This window comes from Argiope bruennichi, chromosome 11 (genome assembly GCF_947563725.1).
Source record: "Argiope bruennichi chromosome 11, qqArgBrue1.1, whole genome shotgun sequence".
Classification (NCBI taxonomy): Eukaryota; Metazoa; Arthropoda; class Arachnida; order Araneae; family Araneidae; genus Argiope; species Argiope bruennichi.
Window position 1 is genome coordinate 82,169,680 of NC_079161.1, and position 26,151 is coordinate 82,195,830.

At 26.0% G+C, this 26,151-nt stretch overlaps 2 protein-coding genes across 4 annotated transcripts in view; one reads left to right on the plus strand and one right to left on the minus strand.

Moving 5' to 3' along the window:
- Nucleotides 1–2,931: 2,931 nt before the first annotated feature.
- LOC129957219 (uncharacterized) lies at nt 2,932–17,732 on the minus strand. The gene is made up of 5 exons (XM_056069443.1): nt 17,486–17,732; nt 12,756–12,994; nt 7,066–7,295; nt 5,638–5,804; nt 2,932–3,879 (listed from the first exon to the last, which is right to left on the minus strand). The coding sequence occupies exons 2-5, from the start codon at nt 12,969–12,971 to the stop codon at nt 3,197–3,199; spliced, it is 1,296 nt and encodes a 431-aa protein (XP_055925418.1). The 5' UTR covers nt 12,972–12,994; nt 17,486–17,732; the 3' UTR covers nt 2,932–3,196.
- A 653-nt stretch (nt 17,733–18,385) lies between these two features.
- The window catches only part of LOC129956868 (testis-expressed protein 10 homolog), a 74,809-nt gene continuing 67,043 nt past the window's right edge, over nt 18,386–26,151 (plus strand). For 2 of the 3 annotated variants that reach the window (XM_056068831.1, XM_056068833.1), the window contains exon 1: nt 18,386–18,492. The gene's annotated coding sequence lies outside the window, so the exon portion shown is untranslated. Of the gene's footprint in view, nt 18,493–23,496; nt 23,668–26,151 lie in introns of those variants that run through there. The other variant, XM_056068832.1, reaches the window with a different exon arrangement.

Genomic DNA, 26,151 nt, shown 5'->3' on the forward strand with positions numbered 1-26,151 from the left:
CTAATGAAAGGTTGTAATTCATTGTACAATAAACTATTTATAATTAATAATTTTCGAAATTACAGAATAAGATCAATTTATTCCTCCTTTAAGGTATTGCAAAAACATTTTTAGTTCAAAATATATTTTTTGGGATTCACTCCATATTGTACAATTACATCTAACTGAAACTGAAGATTGACAACAATTTTAAAGTTACTTCATCCCACAAATTTGATTCTCCATAATAATAACTTTGTAAAGCTAGACATCAAAAGGAAAAAATTCAAAATTTTAATTTTCAGCTTCAATAAGTCAATAATTGGAAGAAAAAACATAATGTTTAGAATAATATATAAATATATTTGGAGTATATAAAACATAATCCAGTTCAAGAGAAAGGTGGAGTAATTGCATGAGTGAATAATTTTAAAAAAATGCTGACAGACTGGAAGTTAACATAAAAGTTAAAATAATAATTTTTTTTTCAGTATTTCTTGATCTGATTCTGCCAGAAAACTATGTAGAGACAGAAAGATCAAGATAAAATCATGATTTTTTTTTTTTTTTTTTTTTTTTTTTTTTTTTTTTTTTACTTAAGAGGAAAGTGATATAACACAAAACTTCCATATCTTTTCAGTAAAAAAAAGTTTAAAAAAAATTAAATTATAGCTTTATTACAAACATTACAGAATGATAGTTTAAGTTATTTCATTATAAGATGTGACAGATGTAGTAAAACTGGTCTTTTTAATATCTTTTAATGCATTCATTTTTCTTTAAATCAAATTTATAAGGTACCTAATATTATTAAAATTTCAATTTTATTTGTTGAGCAATATTACTAAAATTAGTTCAGAAAATTCAGAAATAGTCATACATACTGTTAATTTTTAGAACAGATTTAAAACTTCCAATGATGATATAATAAAGCCATAACAAAAACACACTTTTATGAAGATTCACACAGTATGCTAATAAAAGACATGTTGCAGACTGATAATGAATGAATGAAAATAAAGAAGTTTAATTTAAAAACTATCAATAACCAAATGTTAAGAATCAGATAATTAAAAATAGGTACAATAGAGAAATCTTCTGAGAACTATTTCTAATCGAATAAATAAAATATATTTCACAGGATTTTTTTATGCCATAAAAATAATAATGGTAAAAAGAATAATAAAAAAAGTAAAACAAAAAACAAGCAATAAAATTAAAATGTCTAACCTTCTAATTAAAAAAAAAAAATCACTTTCAAATTATATATACATATAAATATAAATAAAGGAGATCAGACAAATGCACCACAAACCAAGTTTTCAGATGAAAATAATAATTCAAGTAATCTGCAATATTCAAAATATAAATACTGCTAAAAAAACAATCCTATAATCCTTTTTCACCACTTTCCATACTAAGCACAAAATCTACATAGCTGAAACATCATTCAATTACCCAATGCACTATTAAGTTACGCATAAAGCAATGATTTAAAAAAAATGAAATGAAGCAGATCAAAATATAAATGGTAACTTGCATTCAGTAGAACTATGTATATTCTACATTTTATACATATAAACATTCAACACCAAACAAAAAAAAATATAAATAAAAAGCAAATAAGTCTCTCTATACATAGTTTTAAATTAGTTACGACACATTCTACTTTAACGATTCCACACTTTGATATTAAGGACTGATCACAATAAGACTGATATTTCTGACTAGTTAATACTTACAAAAGAATAAAAATCATATGACTTAGCTTAAAAATATCCAAACCTATCTTATAAGATCAATATATAATGACTCGAAAGCATTTCAGATAACAACCATTTGAATTTGCTCCACAAATTAAAAATTGAATTCTAATCAATCTAGAAGACATATTTTCTCAATGTTATCAATCTAATAAATAACACTGAGAAAAATAAAGTGAAATAAACGAATAAATTTTAGATGAAAAAAAAAGTCTGATGTTAATTTTTGGAAGAGAAATTTCAGTTACAATTATCCTTAATGCTAAAAATTTTTTATCTGCATTTTTTAAATTCATGATCAATTTAAAAATGCGAGAAAGAAACATAGCTTAAATAAAATAATGATAAATAATCAAGTAAAAATAAAATAGATCAATCTTTCAAATAATATTCATAACCAACTTAATCATGATTTTCAACTGCCAAAAAAATCAATCATAGAATTAAACACGATAATCAAAAGGTTATAGAGCATATCAGTAAGGATTTAGAACTAGCCTTTACAGAACACTTCTAAATCTTTCTGGTTTTTAACAATCTCAATATTATCTAACATTTATTTTAATGTTAGATAATATTATACTTACATTAAAAAAACATATTTTACTAGAAACATATCCATGTTAATATAATTTGTTTTGCTCATAAACAAAGAAGAAAAGTCGTTACTGTTTAATAATTCTTGAATCAAAAGTTCTGTTTGTGACAATAAAAAAAAAGTAATAGAAAAACTTTTATATTGCCCCATATACATTAATATTTTAATGCTTAAAAAAAATCAATTACTATTTATTAAAAAATTGGATTACAAGTGAGAGTTCAGAAAATATATCTCCATATATAATAAACCTTTATTCGTAATACACATTTTCAAGTGATTAATTAAAATACAAAAAGATTCAGTGCCATAATTCTACACAACAATTTTTTAAATTTAAATAGAAAATGTTATTTATTTAGCTAATTTTACACAAAACTAAATAATTTCCACTTATTTTATAGTAGCACTTAAAAACTTATTTCTAAAATAATAGATCAAATAATAAATTAAATATGGAGATATTTGCATTTTAGATAATAAATGTAAAAAACACATACATGAAATATTTGAATTTTTTTTAAAAACCAACTATTGCAGAACTAATATTTTCAAAAATTATTCTACAGTTACAAGAGCATGATTCTTCCTTATAATAAAAATTACTATAAATACAAACTGAATATTGAGCAAGTAATACAAAAATGAAATTAGTGGTTAAAACAGAATATTATAAAAATAGCAGATATGGAAATGAAGGCAACAAAAACTAACCACATGTTTAAGAGCTTCAGTTAAGGTGCTATTAAATGCAATTATGTACAACACATAAGTTTCTATAAAACAATTATAGAAACATGACTACAAAAATGCAAAGACACATTAATATTTAGAAATTGATCACCGATTCAGGCTGTCACATAACAACAGATTTATGAGTATTTGATTGCACACCAACATTCTGCTGCAAGTGGTCCAACTTTGGATCTGCATAATTAGAGTCAGATTTCGAGTGACCATACAATTTAGTTGTTCTCTTCGGCATAGACCGAGTCTCTGTAGCCGTAAATGCTCCATATGGAACAACATCTGGCGGTTGTTCGCTCCCAGTAGTTGAAGACTGCCCATAGACACTGGAAGGTCGAAACACATTACCAGGAAGCCCTAGAGACTGCTGCTGTTGCAACAATAGATGCGGTTTCTTTGTTTCACCTGGACGGTTATGTTTCAGCCGCAGAGATGACACGGCCACGGGAGAGTCTGGATGCACGAAGGAGAACTCAGAGGTTGCAGAGGTAGCCGATGATTTTGTGCGTCTAGAAGAGTCCTGTGGTTGAGATATTTCCGGAGATGATAGAATATGCTGGGCATATAGAGACCGCTGTGTTAGTGCAGGAGATACCTGCAGTGAACGTGGTGATGGCTTGTAGAGATGCCCGTTTTCAGAGCGACGACCCAATGAAACTAAGGAACTATGAGACCCTGATGAACACTGTGGTGCCAATCGAGGGCCAAATGTGTGCCGGGTCACAGGATAGTAATCACAGGATGAAGAAGCATCACAGTCTGTATCGCCATTAGTGTCTCCTTCAGTTAAAACTGAAAGATATTTAATGAAAACCATTTTATTGCAAGAAAAGCAAAAAAAAAAAAAAAAAAAAAAAAAAAGCAAACACACTTTTAGAATGTTTTCAGTAATAATGTTTAAAACAATTTCTTATAAAACTTAGTACTATTCTAATTTAAAGTCAATAAATTCTAAGAAAAATCCCTTGCCTACAAATTTATTTTTTAATTAGAAGATACATTCTATTAGGAACATTTATTATTATTTTAATCCCTATAATAGCATGAGGGATACTGGAGATTTGAATCATTTTAAAATTAACAATTCAGTAACACATTGCATATGTCAGAAGTGTCACTGTATGTAAAGGGATTCATTATTAATACTTCCAATCTTTTAAGTTAGAATAAATCTAAATGATCCTGCACATTTTAATTCATAATATTTATTAGCTGAATTGAGATATTTAATAATAACAAGCATTTCTTATTGAAAAAAGGCTTTATTTGACAAAAGCTGCAAATAAAAAAATCCAGTAAGTAAAAACAATTCATTTTGCTGCAAAATAAAAATAATTTATACACAATCAAACTATGTATCAAACTTGCAGATTTCCAGGAAATTTCAAAATACAGAAATATATATAGTAAATTCTTCATTATTTTATTCAATAAAAACAATCATGCATAGTTAATTCTTTAGGATTAAGAAAGATTTAAAAATATTAAACTATCAAAAAGTTTATTTGAATATATATATAACAAAGAGTTTTTAAAAACTGGTGATATTGCATTTGTTTCACTTTTATACTTCTTTTGCTACATCTTTTTGCCTCCTGATTTCTATATCTTTTATTATGATAAACTAATTTTTAAAATTTAAAGTTTTTCGTTTAGAGTTTCTACATATTTAAAGTGAAACTCTTACTCCTAAAAAAGCAGATTCATAGACTAAAAACTGATAATTAAATATGACTTGATAATGTTAGTTGATTTTATATATACATCTTCTGATCTTCCTAAAATGTTTATTGCAGCAAGAATCAATGGAACATTTTTTTTTCTTAATATATATTTCCCCTTATAATCAATAATAATCCCCTTATAATCAATATTTCCCCTTGAAATCAATAATTGCTTTTTGGTGAAAAAGCTATACAAGTTTACGTAATAATTTAATATATAGAAATTTGATTCAATATAAAGATGTTTTTTTTTAAATAGAAAATCAAAGATTATAGAAAAAGAAGTCCAATACATAGAAATTTTTAATATTTGAAGTTAGATGCATGAAAGTTCCACTGTCTATTCAAGATCAAATATGGGACACACTGAAAAATCACATGTTTTAATAACAAGCATAATTATATGCTGACATTGCATATATTAAAATACATAAATAAGCATTCATTAGTATAACTGGTATGAACAAAATTCTTAAGATTACAATTTATTGATAATAAAAATATTACCATTATTAACACCTCAAAAAAGAATCATTTTATTATTTCCATTATTGCAAGATAAATTTTAGACACTATGATGTTTACATATTAAAATGAGTATAATCCTCTCTAATATTAATGATTATTAACTTTTAAGACTTTTGTTTTCCATCACAATACATGTAATTCTATAATTTGGCCATTCTTAAATTAATTTTTAAAATTAAAAATATATAAATAAATAAAACAAGTTCTTCATTTTAATTTTGCATGTTTTATACATAAATTCATATTGTTTGTTAAACAAAAGTGATATGGAGATGAAATGCAACAAAAAACAACTTACCTGACATTCTCCTAGAATATTCATTTATTGAAGGCATAAAATGCTTATCAACAAGTGATCGCATGAAAGGTCCAGCATTGCTGCACAATTCAAGATTGGAACCAGAATGAACTATTCCAGGAGGACCAGGACTAGCAGATAAAGAATGGTGGGAATTGACTCGATGCCTGAAAAGTTTATTAGTAAAAATATATTGGTTCATAGCTTGCCAAATAAACATGCTTAATTTTTAGGAAAATGTTTCATTATAAAATGATTTTGTGCTAAATGATACAGATTATTACCTTCATTTCTCTAAAGAATCTACAACTTTAACTACAGACATTAGCAAATGAAAAAAAAATTTCATACGCTTTCTAATACCTTTATAGAAAGCTAATAGTCCATTGTCAATAATTCTTTTCCAGTTTATTTCAAAATGCATCATCATTTTAAGATAATATATCTAGGCAAACAAACTAAATCTGTCGACTGAAAAAGAGAAATTCTATGGAAAAAAAAAATGATTCTGTACAATTTTTTACTCTCTAATGCTTTACATTCTCCAAATAAATTAATTTTGTATTGTTTTGAATGATTTTTTCAAAAGCATTTGCTAATAATATTTCTGATTGTGCTCTATAAAAAAAATGAATGTACCATCATAAAGAAGAAACAATTATCATTCCAAAGAAAGTTTTTTGTAAATGTTTAATGTAATTTACAGTATTTTGTGAATTTTTGAAATGTAATCCCTTTTTAACAAACCTTTTAAGAATTAAAAATAAAATGCTCACACCCGATTTTTGTCAAAATTTTTGAGAAAAATAACTTTATAACTTATGCCTTAATTTGAAACAAAAACAGTGAAAATATCTTTCTTTCCCAATGATTTCAATTAAAAAAAAATCAATCTACAAACTGGAATTTTACATTTTTGCAGTCTTAGCATAAGCCAAATGAGAACCAATGTTCCAAGAACTATAAAAAAATATTTTTACAAATTTATATTTTAATAATATTATTAATAGCAAAATTTCTACTTTCCTTGTCTGTCCCTCTCTCCCTTCTTAAAACATATCATTTTAGCTCATATTTCCATTTTTATTGTATGCAGTTCATCATGCAATATCGTTGGAAAACAAAAGAAAAGAAGAAACATAAAATACAAAGTCAATAATACTAAACATGCAAAATCAATATGCTGTGTATTGATATTTTTTATATGTAATTTCATCACAATTTATGCAATTGTGGCTTCTTTTTCTTTTGATTTTGCTGGCATTCATCAAGCCGTAAGCGTACTCTTATTACAATAAATGCAGCTTATAGTTAATCATTTTCAGAGTTAAAATAATAACCATCTAAGCATTTCTTATAGTTAGAATTGTAAATTTAAGTACACAAATAAATTATGCTTTCTCTGCATAAAAAATAAACACTGCTAACCGTCCTATGAGGCCTCCATCTGACAACTGTGGCATTAGAGTTTGAGACCTCCGAAGAGCCTCCCTGCGACCTTTACTGAGATTCACAGCATCCCTGAGAGCAAACATCCAATTATCCAACCCTTTAGATGACCACAATAATAGTTGATCTTCTTGACCAACTTTAACTGCAATTACACCATCCTGCTTTTTGTCTATCCATTGAAGGTCATCAACATCTGCCAAATTTACCTGAAAATAAAAATGTTTATTTAACTTTAACTAAATCTGCATTCATGTACTTTTAAAATAATGTATAAAACTGGTTTCTTTTCACCTTTTTCTTCATTCTCTTTTTATATTTCTTAGATACAAACAAATAATTTAATCTGTTAATGCCCAGGATGGTACCCATTTCATTTCCATTAAACTGAATGCATTTTATAATTTCATTTTTGCTTTGTTCAACAAGTTCAGAAGCTTTTCCACATAATTTTCATTTGGAATATACCATCCATTTACTATATTTGGTGGTCAAAATGTTGTCCTTTTGACCCCCCCCCCTCCTTTATTTTCATGAAAAGGAATTTTTAAGTAAACTTTATTTTTTATTTTTTACTGTTAAAAAAATATTTATTATATATATAAAAAAGTTTCTCATAAAATTATTTTTTAATATATCAATCGTTTAAAAAAAGTTTGATTTTAATTTTACTTGAATGATTTTAATATGAGTTGTAAGGAACACTTAAATTATGCTTTAAATTAAGGGCATAATTGAGTTAAAGCACACTATTGCTTCAAAGCTGGTTTGGTGTCATAAGTGGAGCTTATTAAAAAAAGGGAGCGGAAATGATTAAATAGAAAATTGATAAAAATGTTAAAGCAAATATGCACATTGACTGGAGTAACATGATTTAATCATTGCAACATATATATAAATCTATGTTAATTACAGATATAAATCTATACGTTACTTACAGAGATAATTACAAAAATCTTTTGTTATGTGTCAAAAACAAAGGTAATCAAATAAATAAGGATTTTAAATGTGCTACATATGAAATGCAAGATAAATTAGGGTAGTTAAATTTGCATGATTATCTTAATTAGAGAAACATTATCATCTATTATTAATTTGATCATGCTTATGATTATTATTATTTGTAATTGGAATTTCGAGAATTCTTTGATGCCGAACAATTTTCATACAAAGGTTTAACATATTACTATTACTTTTCCTAAAAATTTCATTCACTTTAATTTTGTCATAGTGAATCAACAAAGTTTTCTTTAGAACTGTTCTTACTATTATTAAGTTTAGGTTGATTTTAATTCTTCTCACTTGCATTTTTCTTTGTTCTATTTTTAAAATCAAAAACTTCTATCTCAGAAAATAATTCAATTCTTTAATATTGCCATAAAAATATTTTTTAAATTCTGATCAAACCAAAAACATGAAAAATTCCTAATATTTCATCTACTATGAGAAACTGCTCAGTTTTAAAATTAAAACATGAATAATTTTTCTTAGCAGATAAAATATTCATTTACATTAATTTAAACAAATATGTGAAGGTTTAAAAATTTCTGGAATGAAGTTAGCATCTGTGCTGTAGCTATAATATAAATATATATATTCATAAATAAGTAATATCTGTCCATAAAAAGCTTGTTTTTACAAACTGTAAGCATTTAATTACCATTTCACAATTTTGTGCTCAACTGCTTTTTAAACCTGGCATGTCTTTTTCTAGGGAAATCAATTTTATAGAAGATTTCTTTTAAAGATTGGAATACATATTCACTATCCCACTCAATCATATACACTCTTCCTTTTTTCTATTTAAAATTTAAATTTCAAATTTTTCTTAATTATGAAAAAATATACTATTTGATTAAAACAAATATGGACACTTGTGTATTAATTACATAATAACTGCATGTTGCTGACAAACATAATGAAGAGAATGATATGACATCTTGGTAATTTTTTTTCATGTTTATTGCTTGTTGCAATAAATATGATATCTTTAAAAATAAAATGTTCGCAAGCAGTTAAAAAACAAACAGTTTTTTTTAACAGAGTTTAAAGTAAAGTTACAAATACAGAAATTACATTTTGAGTATTTTTCAGAAAATTTCACTTTTTGAGACAAAGTTATTTTTTGTAACAAAAGCTTTTTGTCTCAAAAAAGCTCTTTTTAAAACTTTCTTTAGATGTTTTTGTAATAAAAAGTTACATATAAGATGAAAATGCTTGCATTTACATAATGAAATTCCAGCTTAAATTTTTAGATTGCTTTTGTCATTTACACTAGATACATTATAAAATTTCTGTACATTGAACCGTGTTCAATTAAATTGATATTTTTTTTTAGCAATTTTGCTTTCTGTGGTCTTGTTTTGTTTTTTCATCTGCTTTATTATCAGATAATTATTGAGATTGTTTGAAAATGTTTGGGTTTTATTTGAACAATTTGCTTTTCATGTTATGTTCCTTGATTATACATTTATACTTCTTCTTCCATTTGCAAACTAATCTGGATTCTTATGTTTATCACATTAAGTAATACTATTTTTTTTTTTATTCTTTTTAAATGGAGTTAAATTAAATATTAAGATAACAAGAATACCTCATAATAATGCACAAAAATAAACAAATAAGTACTTTTAAAACTTTATAGATTGATGGTTTTTATGAAATTAATTTAACCCTTTTCTTAATGTTTCAGGCACAATAAATTATAATTATGATATAAATATAAAGTTCATTTCCAACAATTCAACGATAAAATAGCATTCAGAAATAAAGGTTAAAATAATTTAATATCACAGAATAATAGATAAAATCAAATGTAAGAGAAGAAAATAAAATCTTGATTACCCATCAACTTTTGAAGTCTGAGTCTTGCTACCAAAAAGAATGGAAATTTTAATAATGTTTTTTTTTTCATTTAAATAAAATATTATTAATCTGAGAGAAATACTTTAAATTGCTGTAGATATTAAAAATACCTATAAAATAATCTCTAGAATATAATTTAATGAAATCAAGAGTAAATTTTTTGTAAGTACAAACATGGGAAAAATATTTTACTTTTTAAAATTTGTGAGAAATTTTTGGAATTCCATTTATGTAAAGGGAATAACTGGTAAAATTTCTGGTCAGCATCTGCATTATTCTTTGAAAAAACTCAATAGGGAAAAAAAACCCTCAATTAGGGGGAAAAAAAAAAAAACAGTCATTGAAATATGCCTATAAGTTCTTTTCTATCAATCAGAATTTGCAAATCAAACTCTCTTGAAAAGTGCTATTCTATAATTTCAAATCGTAACAAAATAGCCAATAAAAAGTGGTGCTCATAAGTGCAAAGACCAACTGAAAAATGAATTCAGGCTTACGAATTGAAACAAAATGTTAACTTAAAATTTAATTTTTTATTTTAACCTAAATCTAGTTACTAAAGGTTAAAATTATTGTTGAAAAATATGTTTACAAATATTTAAAAAAAATTATTAAAATTAGAGATAAAATTAACAAAATAAACTTGGTATCACTGAAAAGCATACCTTTTAAATTTTAAAGTGATACACAAATTATTTTTTTATAATAATATACTTATAAATTATACAGAAAAAAAACTAATTTTTAATTGAAATCTAATAAAAAAATATTGAAACTCATTTTATATTGAATACCTACTACCTAAGTGCAAAATTTCATAGCACAAGGACCACCAGCCTGCCCTGTAAAGTTTTTAAAATTATTTTTACATATCAAGCATATCTTAAATACAGTAGTTTTTGCTCAATATGATTATTTTGAGAGTTAAAAATTTTGATAATAATAACCAACTAACGAATATAACTAAAATGAATACAATTAATTATGTTTTTATCACAACAGAAGGGAGGACACATCAGGATTATTTATAATTTATTCTTGAAAGCTCTACTAATAATAAAGCAGGTGATTTGGAAGAAGAAAAAATGTTTTGCAAATCTCCTTACCAATCAACTGTCCTTTGATATAAAAAAGATATTCATATTCTCTATAGAAAACAGATAAAATTTGTCATAAGATGATAGATTGTTTATACTTTGATTATTCGACAAATCTGATAAAAAAAATTTTTTTACTAGATTTTAGCTATTCATTTATTAAGATTTTATAATTTGAAAAAGTATCAATTGCCCTTTTAATAACAATAAATAAGTAAATAACAGGTTTATTAAATTCTCCTTCAAAATTCTCATGAATTCAAATTGGTGGTTTGCTTTTAAAGGCATGAATTATTCTTAGATTGCAAAGCTGTGTTAAGGATGTATTGGCTGACAATAATACATCATTGATGTGTTTTAATGGCACATTAAAGTTATATCTATCTGCAATAGAATTTTATGATTTAATTGACTGATCAACTTCAGCAGCCAGTTACTGAATACAAATGATGCCATTAAAGCAGAGTTGATTGTGAAGTAATCCACCAGAAGCTTTTTTTTATGTCATTGAAACAAAATGAATTTTTTACTTTTACCAATAATTAAAAATTGCCTTTTTGTACAAGTCATGGTGATGCAACACAAAATAGTTACTGCTTTCTTTAAAACTTTAAGACATTTTGTACTTTAATCCTTGAAAAGTAAATATGATGTGGCAAGACTCTATAAGACAGCCCATTTCTGTCTGCACTGTACACAGCTTTTGGGAATAAGGTCTAGCCACTCTTCTCCAATCTACTGACTTTATTCTTTCGGAGTTTGCTTGAAACTTCTTCTTCTTCTAACGATGAAGTAATTATCCATAATAACCAATTCTCTTCGATCCTTTTTTTGCTGCCAAATCTTCAATTTTGGTACATCAGTAGATTAGAAGAAAATTTTCTTGTACATATGTCAAACAAAGTTTTAAGACTTTTTCTTCTTTCCTGCAATTGTTTTACTTAACAAGTGTTTTCATTTTCTTTTGCTTGTCTCAATAGGTCTTCATGATTTTTCAAAATTTTATAAAGAGACTGTTAAATTCTAAAATACATCATAGCATTGATTGATTCATTTTAGACAAACTTTTATACCTATTAAGAGTTAAAGTTTTGTCTTTAACACTCAAATCAGTTTTTTTTTTTTAATTATTGTTATCCATTTTGCATACATAATTCAAACATAATCAACAATGGTTAAAGCTATTGAACAGATTTCAAACTAGACCTGACAGTGTAGATGTTATTCACAGTCTAGAAAAAAGTATATAAAAATCCATTCTTGTCTGAATGAACAATCTTCAAAGCAAAGGTAGTGAAAAATTCTTACTTTGAAATTTTTAACTTGCAGTGTGGTGAAAAATATTTCAAAACAGATAACATAAAATAATATAATGACAGCACTAAATGAATATTTTGAAGGATAATTGAATATTCCAGTTTGAGATCAGAGATTTTTGATAATATAAAACAAATGCTTATAGCAGATGCTAATTCATAAACATTACATTAAAATGAATTACAATTAAAGAATCATTTTTAATAATCTTGTTAAAAATGTTACACATATGTGTGAATATAGAATGACTGTAAATTTTGCATAATGCTGTCCACAGTACAATGTGCTACTTTCATGGCAATTTTATCAAAATTATCCCAAAACCATTTATTTCATTAATTTTCAATTTGTATGCATTACTATAAAAGAAATGTTTTTCATTTATCTTACCTTGTATAGGAAACCTCCCATCTCTGATATTCCAATCTTGGAAGCTTTTTTGAAGCAGGCAAGATAGTCACTTGTAAGGATGAAAAACCTTTCTTTCCAACGGCTAAAAAATTTATCACGTTGTTGCCATAATGTCCCTTTCTTTAAAGTTACAGATTCAGGGCGAGATTCGGGTTTGGGGTTTTGATCTTGTTCTGAATTCGCTGAATTCATCATGAAGGTCCGTGCCACAGAAAAGCCTAAAAATATTAACAAAATACAGCTCTATTCTTAAAATATTGGCACTATTAAGCATGAAAAAGACAAGCTAATTTTTATAACCCTTGCTACACTGGAATACAGAATCCTCAATTCTTTCATCAAACTTAAATTTCTTAAAAAAAAAAAAAAAAATACTACAAGAAAGTAGATTTAATATTAAGTTAAAAGATAATAAGAAACTAAATTCAGAGAGAAACTGTCAAGAATATTTCAATGAGCCATAAAAATCAGTGATTTACATATCAGGAAATTTGGTTTAAAATTGTTAATTCTAAAAAAATTTAATACTTTCTGGACATTGGAAAAATAATCTGTTATGATAACTAAAATTAAACAAATTTAAAATTCAAACAGTAAATTTTTTTAATGATATACGTCAACCAACAAAATAGAAATTTTTAGTTATATATTACGAGAAATGCCAATAAAAAACACCTAAATACATGAACATTTTGAATTAAAACAATATTAATATAAACTATGATCAAACTTATATTAAATACTAAAATTAACTTTAATACATTCACACTTATTAGAAAATATTTATTTTTATGAATTTTTCTCAGTCCTTTGAAAACGTTTCAAATATAAATTAATATTTTTATAATTTTGCATTCTAACAAGAAGTTAAGCACCATAGCATAGAAGTTAAGTATCTTTGATAAATTAGAAACCATCAGCATCTATTCCATTTCTGTTATTTCTATACCACTTACTCTACTTTTCAAACTTTTTCTCATCTCAGCAACTGCATCAGCAGTCTATAGCTGAAAATCAGTCACCAACTCATCTGAGAAAGGGAGTGAACGAGTTGGAAAAATGAGTTTTAGATGAGATTTAGTATAAAGGTAGCATATCTTTAGGATGTTCATTTTCTAAAATATTAACATGCAATAGCCAGCCCATTTCGAGAAAATGACCCTCAAACTTTCAATAAAACTTATATACTAATTATGTACCCTCATTACCGAGCATCTGAGCAGTGCAGATGGTAAGACAAATTTAGTGTTCACGACATTCGAGTTAGGACCTGGATTAGTGTTTAAAAAGTTTTTATTTATTTATTTATTTTCTTTTAAAATAATTTCAAATTAATTTAACAATTTACAAATAGCTATATTTAAGAATTTCTCCATTGTTTAAAAAATAAATGTTTATTCTGAACTGAATTTATGTTAACTGAATTAAAATTTAATTTTTAGAAGAAAAATAATTATAAATTAACATGCATCAAAAAATATTTAAAATTACACAAATTAAATTAACAATTCAAAGACGATTTTAATTAATATATTACTCACTTTTGTATGCGAAATAAATATTTTGTTTCTTCAGACACGAGTTATAATTTAAAAATAATTATTATGTATATTTATACAGTATTTGTATTATAAATTAATTTTTAAGCATTAAAATAATTATAAATATAATTTTAATAATGAAAAATAATTAACATTATCTTTAAATTACTACATGTTTTACTTTTTGGATATTAAAAATTTGTTATAACTCAATGAAGATTTATTTATATTGTAAATCAGTGGTTCTTAACCTTTTTAAGACACGACCCAAATTTTGAGAAATATATATAAAAAAATCTTCAATCCTAAGATATGATTTTTTTTAACTTACAAATTTTTTATTTATTTTTTTAATAATAAAGATAAACAAAAGTACTTTTTGATCCAAGGAAAATTTAATTAATAATCAAGTGTTTTTAATAATTTTTATTGACCAAATTAAAATATATTTATAACTTTTTGAAAATAATTGACATTTTAACTTATTCCTAAAAAAAAAAAGAAATATCAATACATATGTTAAGTCTTTTAAATTTTAAATGCAAGTCATACAGTTTTAATGAGAACCTTGTGCTTGAATACATTTTGAAAGATCCGCGCTGGGAAAGAGTTCCCCATCCATTTTGACTTTAAAACAACTAAAATGCGCTGAAATTTATCAAATTATATCATAAATTACAGATATCGTTTTTTTATCAGCATGTATTTAAAATTATTCTCAAGTTAGAAGTGCTTAACTGTTAAATATTTGGTAAATAAAGCGAATGAATAAAATAAATTTAGTTCTCACCGTTATTATCATCACACATACATTTTTTTGCTCTCGCTTTTTAATCAGCTGATATTTTTTGATCTTGTTAATCACATTCATTTTCAATTGTTGATATTTATTCAAGTCGTCATTTCTAAAATGTCTGAAATTTGGTGCATTACTAACTTTTTTGGTTCGACTCAGCGCGACCCAAGAAATACGCTTCGCGACCCATAGGTTAAGAACCGATGTTGTAAATTAAAAAGAACAGCTGAAATTAATAAAAATATATCAACTGTTCTCAATATTGATAATCGAAAGAAGGCAGAAAATTTGTGTTAAATTATGAAATGAAGAGGTAGATGGTACAAATTTTTTAATAACTTGATAAAGTATGCTTTGTGTGCTGCTCGTTTTTCGGAAGAACGTCAATATTTTTTAAAGGAAAATATTTTTCAATTTTTTTTCTCTTGTGATAATCATTATTTATTAGTTGTGCCATATGTCAAAATATATCCATCTTGTTTCCAAGGTTTTGATCATAATTATAACTCTGGTTCTTGTATGTATATAACATTAAAGAAATATTTTAAGACATTAGTAATTGTAATTAATATTGATCCTAATTTAATTTAGATTTGTAAGTATTTTTCCTGCTTAAGAATTGAATTATAACTCAAATGTTAGATGAATGAAATTTATTTTTGCATTATAAAGAAGTTCCACATTCCAATTAAAACTTTCAGCAAATTGTAAATTATATTTACATAGTTTTTATAATTCTTTAAAGAAAAATACATTTATATCTTTAGTAATTTTTCTTCTAAATATTAAATTACAATTCAAGAATTAGGAGAATAAACATTTATTTTTGCATAAAAAAATATTAATCAAAACTATTTGTAAATTGTTAAATTAATTTGAAAGAAAACAAATTATACTAGCCCTGGACGAAACTCAGGTCTCGCAAGTGCTAAGCTGACACCTTACTAACTGTGCTATTTGTATGTTCAGTAATGGAGACATTATTAATCTATAAGTTGTACTTAAAGTTTGAGGGTCTCTCTCTCTCTTTCTTTTCTTTTAAGTTGGTACTTTATCAATTAACTTACTTTACTTTATCAATATTCGGTACTTTATCAATTAAAAAAATACACTTTGGGGATTCTCTTTTCTTTAGATTAACCTTCAACAGGTAACATTTTTAAGTAATGCCAGTAAACTAGATATAAATTCCAGCAATGAGTAAAATATTCATTGAAATACATCAGAGAATTAATAAATTTTTGAGATCCTCAAAGCAAAAAACTTAAAATCCAAATTTTTCAATAATATTTCAAATTCATCCATTCATAAATTATGCCAGTATTTATGAAAGAATTTTGAAATTTTTATAGCAAACTTTTTAATTTAAAATTTATGAAAATTTAAATAAATGATTACACATCAACTTTTGGTATTTTCAATGTTTATTTTCTCAAAATACTTATAAACACATAAATATACTTATAAATTTGTTAATACTTTAAATTTTTGTGTGTGTAACAGTTAATAACTTAAGTTGAATAATTGAAGAAAAAATTTATTTTCATAGCTTTAATAAATTATTTTATTTTGATGAATCAACACATTTAGATAACATTCATGTTTTCATTCAGTGCCGAACTATGATCTATAATGAAAAATAAAAATTTAAATCAATCAATCCATTTCAAAATCTTTTAAAAATAAATTCAGTTAATTGTATCAATCTAAAAGCCTTTTGCAAATCTAACAAAGTTATTTATATCAAGCCACAACTATTATGGTGAGTTTTAGAAAAAACTCCATTAATTAATTTCCCCTAATTCATCTTGGGTCTTAATTTTTAAACATTATTTATGAGTAGAATTTTTAAACATTATTTATGAGTAGAACCTGTAAACGGGAAATTATAGACGCCAATAAAAATTATTGTTCTACAAGTTTTTTTTAAAGAATTATTCATTTTATCTCTAAATTTGTAAATTAAAAAAATAATCAAAAATAGTTCCAATAAAGAAATAACCTAATTAACAAATGATACTAATTAATGCCTCACGAATAATTATAATATGAAATTATATTGGATGCATTTAAAAAACATAAGCATTACGATTCTTTTCAATTTAAATGATAATCAAATGAATATACTCATTAAAACAAAAAAGCAAACAAATTCGAAAAACACATACAAAGATCACTCTGCTGGAAAGATTTAATAAAAAGGGTCTACTGAAATGGAAAATTGTATCCAAATGCTAAGAAACAAGAGCTCAACTATAAATTAACAGTGAAAAGGAAAACATAAGTTTCTAATATTAGCTCGTTCTCCAGCAGAGAATTCCTAAATGATTAAGTAATTTCAGAAAATAAACATAAGAAAATAAAATACTTACAATTAGTATCTTATCACAGATTTTATTGAAAGTCATACTCTAAATGTAATCACACGAATCTTAAATCAGTTGAGAATATATTAAGCTCGGTAGCAATCATTTGAACAACAATTATTGACACTACGAAGAATACGGAAATACACCGGACGACCTCCACAGTAAACGATGCCATCGGTCGTGTCAAACATAGGCTAAGTTGACACAAGCAAATGTTTATTTAGTTTTAGTTTTGTTTTTTCATTCCTAAAGATTGGTGATCAGCGAATATTTAAAAAGGAACAATCCAATGTAATTTTATTCTAACTATTTCAGTGTACAACTTTTTTTTAAATGCTACCATCTCATGCTGAGCATGTTATTGATAGAAACAATATTCTTTTGAGTTTAAAATTGTATTTTATATGATTGTGGGCAATGGTAATTTCTGAATTCTTAACAAAGGTTTAAGATAAAAATTATATACCTCTTAATTTTATATCCAACATAACTATGCTAACAATGAGGTAGCATTACTCAATAATAAAAAAAAATTAAACTTTATTTATCAATTTCCTTTCTGGCATACGAATATATACATTTAACATTCAGAAGTAATAGAGAATATATAGACGTTAACTCAAAATGCTATATAATTATCTAATATTTTAATAATTTAATGTTTTGTATCTACGAAAGTTAAAAGCCATTAGGAAAAGCGATGAGAAAGCACTCTTTTTTAAAAACTAAGATAAAACAAAAGTAGAAAGTCTATTGTAGATTTACAATTGGTGTAAAAGATTATAAAAAATCATTTACTCATATTTTTTTTTTTCAAATATGGAAAACTGATTAATATTTTTCACATTATTTTGAAAATTCGTTTTAATGTAAACAATGTCTTCGAGTTAACTGCAACCAATTCATTACCTATAGCATAGAATTATTTGCTCTCTTTGTGACGATCCTAATTATTGTATTTAATATTTTGCATTAATTGGAAATAACTGAAGTTGGGGAAATTTGTAAAGGTAATTATTATTTTCTTATTCTTATATTAGACTTTCTGTTAAAATTTTTATCTTCAGCTTTTTGCTCTGTCTAACCAAGCTGGTTGATCATCATCGTATTCTTTTTTTTTTTTTTTTTACTTTTAACCATTGTTTTGTATTTTTTGTGTGACATTATAAAATGACTATCTTTAAGTGTTTATCAGATTTTTTGATTCGATTGGCACGTATATTATGAATGACCAGTTTTGTAAACAATGCCCCAATATTAGTTAAAAGTAGAAGTCATTTAGACAGCCTCAGGACGCCGAGAACTTCATTTCGTTTCAAAAGTTGAATTAAAATACTATGAAACTCATTATAATTATCTAGAGAACTATCTCTTTCTAGTTAGCTTGATTCATATGATAGTAAAGTTCATAAGCGTCATTTCATACCAATTTTTTAATTTATCTCACATTAATCAGGCCTTTCCTTATGATTCTTTTGATTAATCATTAGATAGGTGTATAAGAGTTCCTTATTAAATATTTATGTTTAAAACCAGGGCCGCCGCGTGGGTATTAGGCGCCCTTGTTCAAATTGAAATTTGGTGCCCCTTTATGAGGTTCTGTTGCACTCTTATAAAGTGCTGCAAATTATATGTAAAATACTCTTTTATAGTATTCAAAATTTGACTTTCGAAATGAAAAGCTTTAAAATTATAATATTAAAACACGTTTGTCTTACTGTTTTTTGTTATTTCATAAATTTTAAAAACAAAACAATGATAAAACATTTTTTAAGTATAAAATATAAAAATTGGAAAATATATTCAAATATTGTTTCTCCTAGCTTTAACAGCTACAAACGCTCGTATCAATGCTTTTATGTTTAATTTATCCAAAATTTCGCTCTCTATGGATATAATTGACAAGTCCGACAATCTCCCCTGCGTCATGGTAGATCGCATGTAGTTTTTTAAAATTTTAAGTTTTGAAAAACTTTGTTCTCCAGTAGCCACCGAAACTGGCAGGGTTAAAGAAATCTGTAAAGCTATTGCAATATTTGGAAATGTATCAGTAAGATTGTTTTCATAAATATAATTTAAAACATCAATAGGTGACATGTCCTCTTTGGTAAAACATCACAAAGATTTTATTTCTTCGAACAAATTTAATCCATCAATGTCCTTTTCATTAACATAACATTAACATTTAAACCTGTTTCGACTTTGTGGAAAATCAGTATCCACCCCCAAATCATCAGCAACGATACTTGCATTGGCAATTGCATGTTCATACACTTCATCTGATCAACAATTATTTAGTTCTGATATAAGATTTTGTAAATTGTCAGTCACGATTTGAAAATCACATTTAGAATTTTGTATTATTTTATTTACCACATTTACTAAATTTAAAATATTGTGCCAGATATTAATGGAACAAATGAATTTAAACAAGGAAACCTTCTGAATCAAACTTTTTGCTTGAGTTCTTGATTCCATGTTTCTTGTTTGATCTTCTTGAATATTTATTAACGCTCTCAAAATTCCCTTCAAATCGTTTTTCAATGGTCTTGAAGCTTGAATTCTACTTTCCCATCTGGTGTTGGAGAGTGGCTTCAAAGTTCGATTTTCAACATACTATTGCAAAATAGACCAACGTTTAACGGATGAAGAAAAGTAGCTGTAAAGCCCCTGCATTACTCCGAAGAAATTAAGTGTTTCAAAGGAAATTTTAGCTGCATCATTTACAACTAAATTTAGAGAATGAGCAGAGCAGGGGATATAGAGTGCCCTCAAAAATTTAGAAACATTTTTTTTTTTAGCAGAAAATTTATTTCTGAGAATTTAGTGTTAAATTTTTTCTTCTTTCTGCTGATTCAAAATATTTAAATAAATTAAACCAATATTGATACAAATTACTAAAAAGCATTTGTTATAAGCAAATCAAATATTGAAAACATCTCAGGTACATAATAATTATAAACTTTTAATGAAAAAGAGCTATAATCATTAGTAATTTTTTTTAGATTTTTTTCCGATTATTTGAAAATTGTAATTGTATATCAGAAATAGATAAATCAAATTCTGCCCAATTAAGGGTAAGATTTATCTGTGTTTTATACAGATAAATAAAAAGTTGCTTTTTGAATTATTTTGTTAATTTGAAAGATAAAAGTTTTTCTTAATGAATTGTTTTCTTTATGAATCTCTACTGCTATGAAAATAATACTAATAATATATTTAGATTGTTCACTTACATTTAAATAATAATCCTACTTTTTGGAGCAATTATAAACAAAAAAAGATGTGAAAACTATTAATCACAGTACTTTCCTTGCAAAGCAATTTACAGAAAGTACGCAATTTATGAGCAGCGACTACGTATATGATTAAAAATAAGGGTATTCCCTGTTAATTCAAGGGCATACACGCATGGTAGTGCTGCTACGATCATTCCAAAAAAAAAAAAAAAAAAAAAAAAAAAACTAAACTACGATGTTGAGCCGCAACAGCTTCATAGCACATAAAGAATAAATATATGCTGATACAAAACATTCCCAATTCCTGTAGTTACATATTACAAATTGTTGGATTTTTAACACGTTCAATATGGTAGCGCAAACTCCAAACGGAATGTGTTTTTATTGTTCGTATCGGCAAGCAAATTTTGTTTTACACAAACGAAAGCAACCCGCAGAATCGAAAATAAAAATTAAATTAAATTAAAATATAAAATTAAATCTCATTTTATTGCTTAGAAAATAAAAAACATGCAAAATTGTAAGCATATAATTAACAACTTTTATTTAAGTAACATCAAATTAAAAAACTATAAGTACTATAAATTTTGACGCCCCCTTGGACGATGCGCCCTTGTGCGGTGAACAATTTTGCCACCCCCACGCGGCGGCCCTGTTTAAAACGATTAATAAAACAGGTGAATCGACTGTCAGATTCTCAAAGGCAAATTTCAGCGATGAAGCACCACTTATGGTTTCCGTAATGTTTCGTTTTCATTGATATTACTATTGAGTTACCGGCCGAAAATCCCTTTGGCGTATTGGAAATATAAGGGGGGAAAAAAAGATGAACTTATTACAAAATTGTAATATTTCATATAAAATTAAAATTTAATATAATGGCTCTAATTTTCTTTTCATCTCCTTCATTTCACTAAGAAAAAAAAAATAGTAAATCCAGAGAATTTTGTGCCGGATTTATCGTGAATATATGAAAATTCCAGCCAAATCTACCTAAACATTAAAAATTTTAAAGATATTAACGCATTTGACAATGTATCATCTTCGAATAATTGCAACTTGGTGCCATTTACTACCATGTATCTGATTGAACTGGAATGAAAAGTAATGCTGATAGTAATAAGTCAGAAGATATCGGGCTGTGTAAACAAAGACAAAAAAAAAAAAAAAAAAAGTAATTTCTTTTTTTCCCCCCCATTAATCAATGAATTGACAGGCTCATTGCAGTATTTTTTTTTAATCTGGCGAATTGAAAAGTGTTAAAGGATTTTTTCAAGAAACTTTTGATATACAAAATATAAGAATTTTTATTCTATAATATTTTTCTGCTTTGTTTGTCTATATTACCAAATAATAACCTTACAATTTAAGCAATTTCCGATTTCATTTGGTTTCTATTTTGAGTTTTCAAGTGGTGTCAACTCTTTTGCCAAAATTGTTAAATACTGATCAGTTTAATACTTTACTTCAGATGTACACAATAACCATTGTCCTCCCTCCTCTTTTTTATATTGGCAAATTTCCTTGGAATAATGTATTGAGTCAAGTATAATTCTTAACAGTTGATTTCAAGCATCTTTAGCCAATAGAATTTTTATATTGTTCAGTTATGTCCTACTATGTCTACTTTCATTGGACTTGTATAACTGCTAAACTCTTGCTGCAATAAAAGGATATTTTTTTAAATTTTTTTTTCTTAGATAAAAAAAAATTTGTGTACCCATGTAGAAAATTCAAATATATATGTAAATATTTGAATTATTTCATAGAAAAATTAGTTAATGCCTATTGAATTTGGATAATTGATGCTCGTTTGTAATGCGGAATAACAAATAAATTTAAAATAAACTGAGCTTTTGATTACAGCTTCCAGTTATAAGTTTAAATTTTATTTTATTCAACATATGAAACTAAAGAACTCTCAAATTATGAATTATCATATATCATACAGTTTCTGTACTTCTGACAATGGATTAGGATAGTGTTTCTATAATTTTTCCATTCTCTATCTGACAGAAATATCTTGCTATAATATTATAGTTCAAAAACTAAGTGGGGAAAAAAATTATGAATTTTTAATCTTGATAATTAATTTTTTGTTCTTTTTTTTTGCTTTCTAATGGTACAAATTTGAAGGAAGACCCTGCACTTGTTGCCATGGGCCCAATATTTTCTGCAAATTCCAAGTTGGGTTTTTTATTGTTTTAGATAGTTGTAAAAAGTATATTGATCTTATATAAAGCTCAGTGTGTGTGTGTGTGTGTGTGTGTGTGTGTGTGTGTTGGCGCTCTACAGCCCAGACCGTTTGACCTACACCTACCAAATTTGGTACATGTATATCTTGGAGGTAGGGAATGTGCACTTGGGGTCCCTTTTTTTTGAATTTTTAATTAGAATTTTAATTATTAATTTAAAACTAACTTTCCCGCCAAAAAATCTTTTCATTTTTCCAACGCCAAATGAGTAAGGCTTCAGCTTTTTTCCCCAACAGTAATGAGGCTAGGGTTAATATTTTTCGGCCGATTATTTCAAACGATTCTGTTTATTTTCTTAATGTTTTATGCATTTAAAATTAAACATTGTTAATGAATCGATCTTTCAGATGCATTCTGAAGTACTTTTGAATTAAAATAACACAGAATAAAGGAAAATAAAAATTTCTAATCTGCATAGCGTTACCCCAACTGGCGTAGAAAAATTCACGCATTTGCGTTGCCGTAACTAGCGTAAAAATTAACGCATGCGCATTGTGTTCTGATTGTTGACAATATTATCAACGGATGATTCTTGATGTAAATTTGTGGCTTCTGGCAGATTTAAAAAAAATTTTGTGATATTCGAGTTTTGATTTTTGTGAACCCGGCACAAGTCTAAGAATCCGTTCAGGAGCATACGCCGGAAAACAAACCTCATTCCTTTCCTTTCCTTGATGTAAATTATTTTTAGGTTAGTTGCATGCTTTTGTAATTGAATTGTATTTATGTTATATATTTTTTTTATATTCTTATAGTTTTAAGTACTTAGTTTTTTAAGTAATTTTTTAAACCTGTTTTCGACCGATTATTTTAAATGATTTATTTTATTTTCTTAGTGTTTGATGCATTTAAAATTAAACATTGTTATTTAATCAATCTGTTCATGATGAATCTGAGAAAATTTTGTTGACAAATTCTTCAGACATTACATAAATTAAGAAAGATATTCTTTAGTGCCCATAAAGTTTAAATGCTCAGTGACTCTTATCAATAGTCATATTATAAAAAAAAATGCTTTGTTTCAGTGAAAAATATTATTATATTAATTGCAGATTATTTCTTTCCACTTTAATTTAAAGCATAAATTCTACGAGAGCTAACAGAAAATTAGAGAGGTACATATTACGTTATGACTGAAGGCCTTTATAATATTATGAGTGAATTATATGACTATCAAAATTTGAAGTTTTAAAATATTTTGATGAAGAATCTATTAAAGTAGGAATTGCGTAAAATATTTAATTATTAAAATTTAAACAAACATTAAGATTGGCAAACCGGCTGGTCGCCAAAGGCGGCTAGTCTATAATAAGGGCTCTCAAATGTTTTTTTGTTTTAATATTTAACAAAATAGTGTTTTTTTAATATTTAAAAAAAAGGTTCCTTTTTGCACTATGTGTATAAGAATTAAAAATTTGTTCACCGTGAAAGATATTTAATTTAAAATAAATGCTTCTAAATAAAGTGGTTATAGTAAAAGAATAAATCATTTTAAATTCATATTATTTGGTTATATTAGAATGAAATTTTTTAATGGTAATGAACGTTGCTATATAATAAAAATATTAGATTTTTTTTAATTAAATAATGGATAATAAAAAAAAATTAATGTGTTTATCTGGTCTGTTTCATTGCAACCGATTTCAGTATACCAAGCTTTAAATTTATTACATTCAAGTATAAGACAAATTCATGTTGCACCTATTTGAATTTTGGAAAAGAAGCAAAATATTATTTCCATAATATTTTAGAAAAATTATTCATTTTCTATTATTTAAGGGATTATACATGATATGAAAATGTCTGTGTAATTATTTGTGTTTTTACAGAATGCCCAAAAAAGGTTTTTCTATGTGGAAAGCTCATTTTCAAAGATGAATCTTGATTTGTGAAAGATGAAGCACAAACGTAACTTACAAAGTATTTTTTTGTATGAAATCCGTAGTAATAAACAAATATCGCTACTAAATCTTACTGAATAATTGGCAATAATGTAAGAGAAAGTCACAGTTACACATGTGTTATGGACTATTCATTTATTATGTGGTATGTAGTGGTAGCACTTCTTGATGTCATTTGATTTTACTTAAGATTGGTAGAAAGTTTCCCTTGGCAAGCAGGGTTGCTTTCTGAATTTGGGATGAATAGTGGGGAGGCATCTTACTCTTCAGTAACTGAAAACTTTCTTTCTAGGCACTGTCAATACAATGCTTGGCTGTCTTAATTTTGATGATATTTATTATACAAATATGATATTTATCCATTACAAAATTACATTTATTATACAAATATAATATTTATCCATTACAAAATTACATTTCTGCTCTTAAGAAACAACTTTTCATGGAAATGAAAATGGAAAGAAATTCCTTTATATTGAAGACTTGCTGTTAAATTTTAAACTAAGCTAAATATTTCTTACTTTACATTTGTTTCTATTAATAAAGAATGCTATCAAATTTAGATAATTAGTGCATATGTTGTGAAAGAGATGACATGTGTTCTCTGGAAGATTCCATGTTTTAAAATGTTGGATTGAGATTTATGAGTTTAGGAAAATGAAAAATGTCCTGTTTTCATACAGAATATGTAATTTATTCTAAAAGATTGTGATACCATGACTGTGGCGGGAAAAACTGAATATTTTTTCAAAATAACATATTCATTTATTTTTAATTTAAAATACAATAAAATTCAATGTTGTAAAGGTATGATTTCTTGAAAGATATTAGAAGTTTTGATACAGGTTCCCATTGTTGATATTTTATATTGTAAACTTATTTTGTTACCTAGCCAACTTCATATTATTTATACCATAAGGGCAAAGTTGCTGAAATGAATTCTAGATTGATTATAAGATGTGCATAATGAAAAAGTTGCCATTACATATTATGTCATATATGAGACCTTTATTAAACCTGTACCAAAAATCTGATTGCTTTTCTTAAAATATATATATTCTCATTTAAAAATTGGATGAATTAACTTTTTTGGACTCAATCTGGAGATTTCTGTCTCATAAAATATCTGAAAATGTTTTTTTTTTTTTTTTTTTTTTTAGCATGGCAACCCCAGTGTATATCATCATAGATAGCAATTTAAGAGGAAAGAGATATCAATGTTGAAATAATCATATTATTAAATAATAAGCACTGAAACAAAATGTTAAAAAAGA